Source organism: Limulus polyphemus, unplaced genomic scaffold (assembly GCF_000517525.1).
Source record: "Limulus polyphemus unplaced genomic scaffold, Limulus_polyphemus-2.1.2 Scaffold2725, whole genome shotgun sequence".
NCBI lineage: Eukaryota > Metazoa > Arthropoda > Merostomata > Xiphosura > Limulidae > Limulus > Limulus polyphemus.
The window spans coordinates 31893-44972 of NW_013668335.1; the positions used below are offsets into that span (position 1 = coordinate 31893).

General features: G+C 33.5%; 1 protein-coding gene across 1 annotated transcript in view; it reads left to right on the forward strand.

The window, feature by feature from the left end:
• The window catches only part of LOC106467745 (malignant T-cell-amplified sequence 1-like), a 15304-nt gene extending 2658 nt beyond the window's left edge, over positions 1 to 12646 (forward strand). The window contains exons 2-6 of the mRNA XM_013928122.2: positions 4962 to 5114; positions 6929 to 7029; positions 7615 to 7748; positions 7931 to 7998; positions 12402 to 12646. Coding sequence (XP_013783576.1) covers positions 4962 to 5114; positions 6929 to 7029; positions 7615 to 7748; positions 7931 to 7998; positions 12402 to 12483 — 538 coding nt within the window. The 3' untranslated portion in view covers positions 12484 to 12646. The remainder of the gene's footprint in view (positions 1 to 4961; positions 5115 to 6928; positions 7030 to 7614; positions 7749 to 7930; positions 7999 to 12401) is intronic.
• The last annotated feature ends 434 nt before the right edge of the window (positions 12647 to 13080 follow it).

Genomic DNA, 13080 nt, shown 5'->3' on the forward strand with positions numbered 1-13080 from the left:
TTTTTTTTTTTACGAGCCTTTTATGTGGCACCTTGTCAAATGCTTTCTGAAAATTCAGATACACCAAATCTACACCCTTACCCTCATCTACATAGGCAGTAACTTTTTCAAAGTAATTGTAAAGCCCCAAAAATTACTACAAGCTAAATAAGTAAGACAGAAACACTGCCCTATGGGCGGCTGTTCGATCAGGATTTTGGCGAGCTGAACAGTGAAATTGCTCCTGACTTCTTCTAACTACATCTTGGCAAGCAGTTTGATGTGCTTTTGTATTTTAGGTTTGCTCCTGGCTACTTCTCACTGGATCTTGCCTCATAGCTTGGGGAGCAAGCCTATCTTTTTCTCGCTCTTTCTTTCTGTAAGTTGCATCCTGATGTTTGATTTTTTTTCTCCATGATAAGTCACTTTTCTGTTTGGCAATTTTTGGAATCTCGATTTTCAATATTTTTTATCACTTTATACTCATATTGAAATTAAAAAATACTTGTGTAACTTATGAATATCAAGTTACTACAAAATTATTGCAAATTTATATGCAACAAACTCTGTATTTAGGAAATGTGATTCCTTCGGTCACAGAATAATTTAATTCATAGTGTATGCTTGGATTCTGCAGCAGAAACATCACAATGATTCTCCACTAGGAAGATTCACTTTGAACTTCTGCATTAAACTCACTTTACAACAATTTTAGAAGTTTTACTAAAAAATTTATTTCATTGATAATAATATACAAAATTAATGTACATTATTAAAAAGGAAAAAAGTACCATTTCGCCATTAAGTAATGAGTTAGGAAAAAATGTTATATAATAAGGTCCTATTATTTTGCTAATTTTAGCAAGGGTCTGTTTTATAACAGTTTTATAAGCTAGTATTCACTTATTCCTTAAAAATTGGATTTAAACTGTGGGAGTTTTGCAGACAGGCGAACATTAAATAACATTATATATATTTCCTTGCCTTGAAGTACCTTTATAGTAAGAAAACTTAAAATGAGAATAAGAAAAGGTAACTTTTCTAATGTTCTTTCATATATATATATATACATACACACAATGCAGGTAATGGAAATAACCATAATGGTAAACTTATTGGATAACAATATTTGACCTTATATGTATATTTATGGTAATTAGTAGGACTGGAAGCATGGCATAGTGTTAATATACAGATTAGAAGGAACCATCTGGTCCCTCTAGACTGTCCTTATGCACAAAAAGAAAAATAGAAATACAATTTCAAAACTACCCTTTGTTTTTCAAGAATTTAACAATTCCCCTCTTAAACTCTCATAAAGTGCCAGTTTCCAGTATTGTCAATGGCTATTCATTCCATAAGTTAATCACCCTGTTAGAAAAATGAAACTGTCATAACTAGAGTCTAGACTGTCTTTTTTTTCTTACAAAGCTTAAATTTGTGTCTATTGTTTTAGGATACAGCACAAAGAAGTCAGAGGCCTTTATCCTGTCAAACTCCTGGATAATCCTGTGATCTTCAATCAGATCATCTCTTAAACTTCTTTTCTGAAGAGAAAATAAGAGATATTTACCTATTTCTATAAAACTCTTCCATCATTAGAATAATCGTAGTATCCCTCTTCTGATCTCTTTCTAATAAGTCAATATCTTTTCTAAGGTAATAACATAAAAGTTGTACACAGTATTCCAAGTGAGGCCTACATGTAATTAGAGCTAGTCTATTAGTGGATTTGATAATTACTCAAATTATTCTCACATGAGACTTGGATAGTTGGAATAATAGTAATAATCAGAAACACTAGTTTTGATCAGTTGATTATTTTCATTAATCATTAAATTAATCCATTTAGCTAAACAACCCTGAATTGATTGTTTCAATTACTTGGATAATTGGAAACTACTTTTGATTACGTTATTATTTTCATGAGTTGTGACACTAATAGATTAAGCTGAACAAACTTGAATTAATCAGAAATAATAATGAGAAACTATTATGGCAATATTTTGTTTATTTGAATAGTTGGAATAATTGTAAACAATAATTTTGATTAGCTGATGATTTTTGTGACATTAATTGATTGTTTTATGGGACACTACTTGATGCATTTGAGATAATCTTCCAGTTCCACATGTATCTAGTGATTTGTATAAAGAGATAATTACTTTATTTGACTTTTAATCAGTGTGCATCTATAAAAACATCCTAAAATTATGTTAGTGTTACTACTAGCAGCACAACATTACCTCCATGGCTTGGGTTACATATCTACATGTATCACTTTGCCAAAATCCATTTTTTCAAGTCACTCTACTGAGTAAGTTTGTATCTGTATTATATATATGTGATCCAACTTAGGATAACTTGGTTTCATTTCCTTGCATTTACTATAATTAAAGGTCATTTTCCAACTATTTGTCCAAAATTAAGTTATTTTATAGTTCTAATAATCAAAGAGATTATTGTTACTTGTAAACTTTCTAGTATACTAGTTATGTCATGACCCAAAAAAGAAAGTATTAGGGATAAAGTGGGTGAATTCAGATTTAGAAAATTACAGTAGAGTCTGGGAATTAATTTTTGAAAAGGAAATTGAGATAAAAGAATGGGCTTATGAAGAACAGTTGGAAAATATTTACTAGGATTAACAGTAAGAATATATATATATATATTTTATCACTATGAGATTGTTAAGCTTTTGAATAATGTTTTCTTTTAGATTTTCACCAGTGAGGATGTTCGCTGGATTCCTAACCCCTGAGAATTTATTTAGATGAAATGTCTTAGAGTGTGCAATATAGATATTAGTCCAGAGCTTGTTAGACAAGTACTTGAGAGATTGAAAATGGATAAGACTCTTGGACCTGATATCACTAGAGTTATAAAAGAGGTTAAGAACCAGATTTCTGGATCACTTGCTTAAATATTTGATAGATCAATGGACTGGGGCAAGAGTTAAATCACAAATTTTTTCCGTAATTGATTCCAACATTTTTTCTAACTTTTCTCTGTCTAATTGGCTAACAACAGCAACAAAATCCAATAGTTAATATTTCTTTTTCCCTGTTTTTATTTTACTTTATTTGCTCTTTTTATTTTCTTCTCCATTTCCTTTCCAATTATTGCCCTTTTTCTATCTCACCAGGACCAAATTTTTAAAATATCAAAATTACTCCTGAAAGAGAAAGTAAGTATTGCCCAAGGAATTTTAGACAAATTAGTCTTATTTTGGTATTGGAGAAAGCTTTAAAGAGTCTGGTAAAATGATAATCTGAAAGATCATTTGATAAAGTTCAGAATTTCGCCAGACAGCCAACATTGCTTTTTAAAGTGACAGTCCTGCCTTATAACATACATGATTTTTTGAGAATGTTAATTCTCATCAGGATGAAGTAAAGGAATAGATTTTGGTTTCTTTTAATTTTTAGATTATGTACCTCCTACATGATTGGTGGGAAAAATTACCTCAGTAAGATTAGAAAATAAATTGGTTGAAGATAGGCTAGATTAGAGGAAATAAAAATTATTATTAATGAAGTAAGTCTACCTGGAATATGTTGCAAGTATTGTGGCTTTGGGACCATTGCTATTCCTCATTTACATTAATGACATTGATAGGGTCATAGTTAGAAAATTAAGTTTGGTGTTGATATAAAACTCTTAGATCCAGCTGACATTAATAAGGATGCTATGATTTTACACAGAAACTTAGTTAATTGGACAAACACAACATATAATATTTAATTATAAGTTTAAGGTTATGCATGTGAGTTATCACAATATAAGTTTCATGTACAATTTGTGAATCCTCTTAGTTTTGTAGATGAGGAAAAAGATCCTGGAATATTGGTTGATAAAGCTTTTAAGCCTTCTAGACAGTGTTCTTTTGCACATAAAGCTAACAGAATTTTGGGTTGTATATTGGAATATTGCTTACAAGTCTAAAGAAGCCATTGTTTTAGAGTGTAAGTAACTAACTAGACCTTATTTGAAGTATTCTGTACAGTTTTGATTCCCTTAAGTACATTGAGTTGTTGGAAGGGGCTCAGAGGAAGGCAGTAACATAATTTCAGGGATGTATAAGATGAGATCTCTTAACTTTTTTTTCTTAAAAATAAAAGGGGGTGAGAAAACTTAAGTTTTGAAAGTGTATTAAAGGAATTAATAAAACTGATGCATCAGATATTTTTGCAATGAATTCTGAGGACAAGATAGGATAAGAGTATACATTTAAGATATGTAATGATCCAACACAGTTGAAACAATTTTACTTCTCTAATAGGGTAATAAATCTGTAGAATATATTGCCATTTACAGTGTTAGAAGGTTTAACTTTATAGGAGTTTAATGGATGGGTTGCTGTATACCTGGGGGATTAGGGCTGGATTTAGTAATTAGTTTTTGTTAGGAAAGTTAAGAATTAAAACATCCTTGATGAGTCAGAAAGTTTTATGATGTCCCATCATTTATATAAGTAATTTATGAACTTAATATTATTATTATTATACATGTACTACAATAGCAAAATTATTTTAAAAATTTTGTTAAGGGATTCCATTGCTTATGAGACAAAAGCTTAACAAAAAGTTAGTAGAGGTTTTAACTGTTATTGACAGAAGCATAATGATTGATTGGAATAAACAAAATAAAAGTTAAACAGTTTATACAAAGACAATGGAAAATAATATACTCATTTTAAAGAGCACTAAGACAATGTGTTAAAGTAAATCTGACCAGCAATTGTACATGATGAAGTTCTAGCTAATTTTCTTTATATGAATTTAAAATATTCACGTGGTTATTGTTAACATTTTTCTTATTTCTTGTAGGATTGATGCCAAGATAAGTCTGTAATTAAATGACCAGTGGAAGTGTCAAATACTGATGTAGCTTCTGATAAAAAAACAACATCTCTCACATGTATGATGACTCTAAGTTAGAACTTACTGAGGTAGAGTTACTGTCATTTTCTCTTTCTGTAGGTTTGATGAAAAGGAACATGTTTCTGGTCTTACCCAGTTAAAATCTTCTGTGCAAAAGTCTATCAAGAACAAGATTGTGGACCAGTTTCCTTACATTGAGGACTACATTAACCAAATTTTGCCCAAGAAAGAATCTCTTAGAATTGTTAAATGGTGAGTATATACAATGTTGTATATTAAAGTTGTGGTATTTCCCACTAAGTGGAGGTTTGTAAGATATGGAATATAACTGAGTATCCCTTTGATCTCTAACTGACATCGACTAGAAGAAATATGTGAAACTGAAAGATTCATGAGGACAAAAATGTTTATTTACAAACACATAACAATAGAAAAAAAGATACAAAAGCAAAACAAGGAGAGGTGTTCACTGGTGTGTGTCAAGTTGATAAGAATAAGGTGAAGAGTAAGCTGTTACAAGCTTGGTGTATTAAAGTAAGCTACAACTCTTAAGTTGAACTGAATATATCCCCTAAAGAATATTAACCAAATCCTAGAATATATTCCCTAAAGACTATTAATCAAATCCAAAATTACAGTTTAAACATTTACAGTAAATCCAACTAAAGTTAAGGTATGAAGTCTCAGTCAAACCAAAGCGTGTAAATTTCTCAAAGTTTAAGCAAATGCAAATCACACTCAAGTTAAACACTAAGCTCTAACATGAAAATGTTACAAAAGCTTTTGTTCCCAAAAAAAGAATGTAAAAGTTATTCCTACAATATTTAAAGCAGCTAAAATTTACTTAAGCAACAGAGAACTGTCCTGAGTTAACAATGCCCCAGCTGTAACTGTAACGGTACATCTTTATATACAAGAACAATAGCACTAAGAAAGCCAGTCTTGCACACAAAATGCTTGTCACACCCACAGTCTATGTTTACTGTAGTTCTAGAGCATAATTGCATGTACTTGTATCCGATTCTCTGACAGGAAAGACAACTTTCAATTTTGTCACTTGCTCTCTTCTCTACAAGAAAGTCACCTAATTACTAGTAAGTGAACTCACATTTTGTATGACATCAAAACAAGGAAGTTAAGGTGTTACTTGACTGAATCACTGTATTCAAACTGGAAGCTCTAAAAGACACAATAATCTAGTGAAAATTTACATCTTAATAGGGGGGAGTAGTAGATATGCAGTACTACAGAGCAATCCAAATAAAATAAAATTTTTTAATTTCCAGCTAAATTTTGTAAATAAAGCCAATATCTACCCTAAGTTAGTTGAACCTTAAAAATTTGAATTTATCAGCACTTTACATTCAGGAAACATTTTAAAAAAATCTTAAATCATATGTAGAAAAATAGTTTGTTTTTTTTACATAACAATTGTAACTTGTAGTCTTTGTAACCTTTTTTACCCTGGAGCAATGTCTTGGAGCCTTGTATGCAAATTGGTCTGTCTGTGAAAACTGATTCCACAATTTATAAAAATGGCACTAGGATAGATAAGATGTTAACGAATAACTTTATGAAGTTTTAAAATGAAACATTATTTTTATTTAATTAAACCCTTTTTTTGTTTTTAACTTGTATGGAAACTTGATCTTTACCCTTTAGAATGCTTAATGACCCATAGGGGTCAGTGGGGCACAGGTTGAGAGCCATGGCTCTAAGCATATATATGTAACATTATTTGTAGAAATAAATATTCACTACAGAGCTTGAAACTAATGTTTTATTTTTTGGCTACTGACAAATGTTTGTTACTTTAACTAAAAGTTATTTGCAAAATTGCCACCCACAAGTATTGTCTTAATTTTAAAGAAAATTATTATTAAAGTATCTTTCAAATATTAAATACTTTTGTTGTAAAGATGAGCAGCTTTATAAACACAAATTAAGTAATGAAGAACAAACACAAATTTATAAAAATATGAAGTTGTTTACCCCGACTAGTTTCATTTTACCATGTGCATCATTTTCAAGGTTGTTTCAGTTTTATATACTATTTCTTATAACAGCCATGATCATATAGAAGTTTTAGTGGGAGCTGGTGGAGAGCTTCTATTTTTTCGACAGAGGGAGGGACCATATTACCCAACACTTCGGCTGCTTCACAAATGTAAGTAATCTTCTACAGTCTACGTAATGTACATGTTTCACGTATTCAACAATCTTCTACAATCTACGTAATGTACATGTTTCACATATTCAGTGATCTTGTACAGTATGTAATGTGTTACATATATTCAACAATCTTCTACAGTCTACGTAATGTACATGTTTTACGTATTCAGTGATCTTGTACAGTATGTAATGTGTTACATATATTCCCACATCCTTTCAGCTGTCCTTGGTGAGTTCCACTATTTTTACACTATCCCACATCTTTTCAGCTGTCCTTGGTGAGTTCCACTATTTTTACTCTATCCCACATCCTTTCAGCTGTCCTTGGTGAGTTCCACTATTTTTACACTTTCCCACATCCTTTCAGCTGTCCTTGATGAGTTCCACTATTTTTACACTTTCCCACATCCTTTCAGCTGTCCTTGGTGAGTTCCACTATTTTTACACTTTCCCACATCCTTTCAACTGAACTTCCACATTGTTTGTTTTTTTACTCACTGAGATCTCCTCTTCTATGATTTTTTTCACCTCTACCCCTGTTTATGTGTAATATTGAATTGCCTTTTTTTATTTTCTTCAGATCCTTTCATCTGCCCCTGGCAGCAAGTTGATAAAGGTGCAATCCGTTTTGTTCTCAGTGGTGCCAATATCATGTGTCCTGGATTAACTTCACCAGGGGCAAAAATGATCCAGGTTCCACAAGGAACAGTTGTTGTATCCTTTTTATTAAAACATATAACTGTTATATAAATTTAGCAGGTAAGTAGTCTAAGAGAAAAGTTAAGATCACTTTTATTTGCTTGTGGTGCTTGAATTAAGTGAAGGATGAAATGTTTAAAAGTTATTCTACTTGCGAGCTTTCCTGAGAATTATAACTTTCCTTAACTAGTCAACAGGCTGTCATGGCTGAAGGAAAGAAGCATGCTTTAGCTGTTGGTCTCATGTCTAAATCTGCTGAAGAAATGTAAGATCATATTTGTTTTTGTTATTAGTTATTTCAGTGAAGTCTGTAGTGATTTCTAAACCAACCCACAGATGGTGATAAGCTTGTCAGTTCCAATAGATGCAGTAATAGAGCTTGTAAAATCATAGTCGACAATTTTCATATAGATTTATCACTATAGTTTTTTTTCACTAAGCTGCAAGATAATTTTTTCACAAAATATTTATTCTTAGGATCAAAATTACAGTCTATTGACATTGCATTTAGTCTAATAAAGTATTTCCAATTGTATTTAATCTTAATAAACTAATTAAAAAATAGTTAGCTTTTTCAGGTTCTTTTAGAGTTAACAGTTGGCTTAGAAGCTTTTGCATATTTGGTAGTATATTGCAGAAATAGGAACAGTTATTGATAAAAGCAAAGAGTCTCAAGTCAGATACATTTCTTCAGCTCTGTATGTATTTTTTTGAGTGGTACTCTTTTTTTTGCATGTCGTCTTCACTTGCTGGGTCTTCGGATTCACCATTTCATAGACAATTGGCTACTGCTTGCCTCTGTCATTTATGCATTTGTCACTCACTGGATTGCCAAACTTCCTTCCTTTTGGTTTCCAGTTCCTCACCCCTCAGCTGTGGGGGTGGATGCTTTCAGTTGAGATTGGAAAGGTCTTCACCTATATGCCTACCCTCCAATCAGACTCCTCTCCAGAGTCATTTCTCTTATTTAGACCACTCCTTGTTGTGTTTTGCTGGTTACTCCGTATTGGTTGGCTCAAACATGGTTCCCTCTGCTCTGGCCTTTAGTGAAGCAACAGCCCTTGCCCTTCCCTCTGTCCTGATTGCTCCTCAGGCAACCGCGATAGGAAGTATTTCATCTCAACATCACCAAACTCCATCTTCACATATGGCTTTTGTCTGGTCCCTTGCCTCAGCTCAAGGACTCGCCCCTTATGTGGTCTTTCCTTGCCTGTACCATTCACCCTTCCTCCTATATACTGGAGACATTGGTCTTATTTTGGACTTTGGTCTATTTGCCTGGTTGTTTGATCAGGGTTTCTCTGTTTCAACTGTTGCTCTTTATAGGGCTGCTCTGTCAATCACCTTCCATTTTCCCACTCCTGGAAAGCATTCTCTTTCCTGGTTATTTCTTTCCTTTCTTCTGGTCCATCCCTTTGTTCTGCCATATTGGGATCCCAATGTTGTCCTTCATGCCCTGTCCAGTTCTCCATTTGAACCATTGCAATGTGTTCCTTGTAAAATTTTTCCTTAAGACCTATTTCCTCCCCTTCCTGGCATGAGGTCCTCATCTTTCTGATATTTATGCTATTAATGTTTCCCACATCCTTCCTTTACCATTTCTCATATGTTATCATCTGTCTTTATCTGGCCTTCATTCCTAGGACATTGGTTGCATGGGAAGGTTGTTCAGCCTTTTGTCCTATTTCTTTACCTTCCATTTCCCACCTGTACTCCTGTTCAGATCATGCTCGACTACTATGTCCAGTTTGTTCCCTGCTATGTTGTATAGCTCATACTGTCTCCTTTCATGGTTCTCATTCCTGTGTATTTGTACCATGGAATTCCTCTGTTTATCATGATCCATCACCTATTATGCTCACTGGTTGGGTTTGTAAACTCATATGATTGGCTTATTCTGATGTATCCATGGGAGGTTGCCATCTGCACAGTGTTTCTTCTCACCAAATTTGTCATCTAACTATGTCTTTAGCGGCTCAAGTCTGCCATCCTCTGGATAAGATCATTCAGACTGGTATGTAAACAACTCCCAATAGGCTTGTCGCACATTATCTGCACAACCAGCTGTGTCTTCCTCAAGCAGGTATCATCTTCCTCCTCTGGCATTTCTATACACGTCTGTTCACCTTGGACTGGGATAAGTCGACATATTATTATTTTTATCTTCTTTTATTGATACACATCATATTTCAGGATCCCATCTAGTGGAATGTATTGCCTGGTCAGGTATGCTTATTATTATATTAGCACTAAATCTGTATACTTCTATAACGCTCACTGTTGAGATGGGGTGTTTCTGTAAGACCACTGGCTGCTTATTCGGTGTTGTGTGTATATATATTTTTTTTTATCACTATTTTATGTATAAAGGACCGTCACTCATGGACTTCGTGAGTAAAGCAGATGGGGAATTTTTCCCCATCTCTACTGATTTGTGATTCTTACAATCAGGGCCTTTCTACTTTTCAAAACAGTAAATTGCAGACACCCATTGCACTGTCTCCAGTGTGTCGTTCCTCTAGACTCCCCAGTGCATATTCTCTTCCTTTTTTTCTTCCAGTGGAGTATGGGAGTCCTTGCCACTTCCTGTTCCCAGTTGCTGGAGAGGTGGACCATGGAAGTTTCCTCCTGAGTGGGGTTTATACAGTAAACTAAATCAAACTTCATAGCTCATATGTACCCACTTAGTGAAAAGCGAGTTATCATCATTATACTCATTGACTATGCAATAACATAATACTCTGGATCCAAGGTCCTTGCCCCCTGGATGTTTTTGCATGGGCTGGCCACACTTGTTAATAACAAAATAAATTTCTTATGCAAGGTGCTTCCACTGGATGTTTTCTGCTTGGATGGACCACACTTGACATAATTCGACATATCCCAAGGTGCTTCCTCTGGATGTTTTTTGCCCGTGCTGACCGCACTTGTTGATCTTCCAAATTTATGCAAGGCACTTCCCCAGGATGTTTTTCCCTGGGTGGACTGCACTTGGCCTATTCATATACAATTTACGGTCCTTTAGCCCTAGCCACATATACTTATATGACATTATCAGGCACCTTACTATGACTAACTATCACTATGTTCCAAGCTAGTACTTGCTACACATGTGGACGAAGTATGTTCTATCTGTTGACAACAGGACTGATTCTGAATTACCTCACAATTTTTCATCAAACTACTTATTCAAGGTGCTTCCCCTCGTTTTTTTTTGTTTTTTTTTATCAGGAGGATTGCTCTTGTTGCTCACAATATCCTGGACAAGGCATTTCCACTGGATGTTTTTCCCGGTTGGACAGCAATTGACGTGCTCCAGTTTGCTGCAAGACTCTACCCTTGGTACATAGTTATTTGGGCCCATTATCGATTACACACGAGACATTCTGTTTTTGTCCACGCTGTGCTGTGTCACATAACAGATATACAGCTGTACCCCTTTTTTTCAAACTATGGTGCCAGCCTATTCCATTCTACCCTATATATATTACTGTGTTCTTTACTAGGTGAAGACATAAGTGTACCAGAAGTTGTGCTGTACTCCACAGGTGTGCTTTATTTTGTTATTATGGCACACCTGATCTTTCAAGGCAGTTAATTGAAAACTGTTGCACCTTCACCAGCCCCTCCACCTTTTCAATGTGGGATTTTAACTTTGGGTGAATGGAGGTAGTACTGTTTCTGAAGTTAACATTATCTTACACAGAAAATTTATTTCCAATAGATTCTTTCTTCCACTCTTCCTCCCCACTAATACGCCAGTGTTTCTTGTTTGAATCTGCCAGTTCTCAAAAGTGAAGATTATGTTACAATAACAGATGGAGCTAGCTGTGTTAGTATAGTATGATTGGTGGAGGGTAGTCACATGATCAGCACATGTTCTGAAATGGCACAAAAATAAATGGGTATAAAAAGACTGGTGCACCGTTAGCGAAATTTTTTAGCAATGCTTAGAGGGAAACCAAGATCGAGATAGCTTTGGGTGAGCAACCATTGGAAATTTATTTTCAGCATAAAAAAAAATTTTAACTTCTATGTTGACTTACAAACTTTGGCAGACTCTTGCAACAGAAGTAAAATACTGAACACTATACAAACTTTGACAGACACTCTCTGAATAGAAGTTTTTGCTTCTTCTTATAGTTGAAAGTTTTTGTCCCCAACTTAAATAACACTAGCCTCCTAGTCGCACAGTGGTATGTCTGCAGACTTGCAACACTAGAAACCGGGTTTCGATGCTCGTGATTGGCAAAGCACAGATAGCTCATTGTGCAGCTTTATCCTTAACTACAAACAAACAAAAGAAACAACACTTTAAAGAAGTTATTTCTGGATTGTGCATAAAACAATAAAATTTTAATTGGAAGAACAACAAAATATCTTGTAAAATACTTCTGAATAAATAATTAATAATATGATTATCCATTATATTACACATTAAAATGTATCATATCTGTTTAAGTAGACCGTGGGTGAAACATATATGATGAAGTTCTTTGTTCGATATAAATTGGTAACATAACTGATTGTAAAATGACATGAAAACAAACTAACTTTTCCATTAAAAGGTCAGTATTAGAAAAAGTTTGTTAGGAACTAATGCTCAATATTATATAACAAAGAGAAGTTTATAAACTATTACATCAGATTCTTTTCTTTTTTTTTCAGAGAAAAAGTTAACAAAGGTGTTGGGATAGAGAACATTCATTATTTAAATGATGGACTGTGGCATATGAAGCCTGTGAAATGAAAGAAGATATATATATATATATATATATAATCAACTTTAATGGTGTAGACTGAGAAACGAAACAATTTGTTTTTGTCAAAAGCAGTAAATGATTGATTGTACTATAATAGAATATCAAGTGCCATTTACCAACCATTTATTGAAATATAAGAACTAAATAACATTTGTTAAAATGTCTTCTGCCAAACCATTTACACTTGAACACAAAAACTAAATAACTTTCATTAAAACTTCTTCTGCCAAACCATTTATTGAAATATAAGAACTAAATAACTTTTGTTAAAATGTCTTCTGCCAAACCATTTACACTGGAACACAAGAACTAAATAACTTTCATTAAAACTTCTTCTGCCAAACCATTTATTGAAATATAAGAACTAAATAACTTTTGTTAAAATGTCTTCTGCCAAACCATTTACACTGGAACACAAGAACTAAATAACTTTCATTAAAACTTCTTCTGCCAAACCATTTATTGAAATATAAGCACTAAATAACTTTCTTTAAAATGGTGCTTATGTTTCAGTAAATGGTTTGGCAGAAGATTAAATAACTTTCTTTAAAATGTATTCTGCCAAACCATTTACTGAAACATAA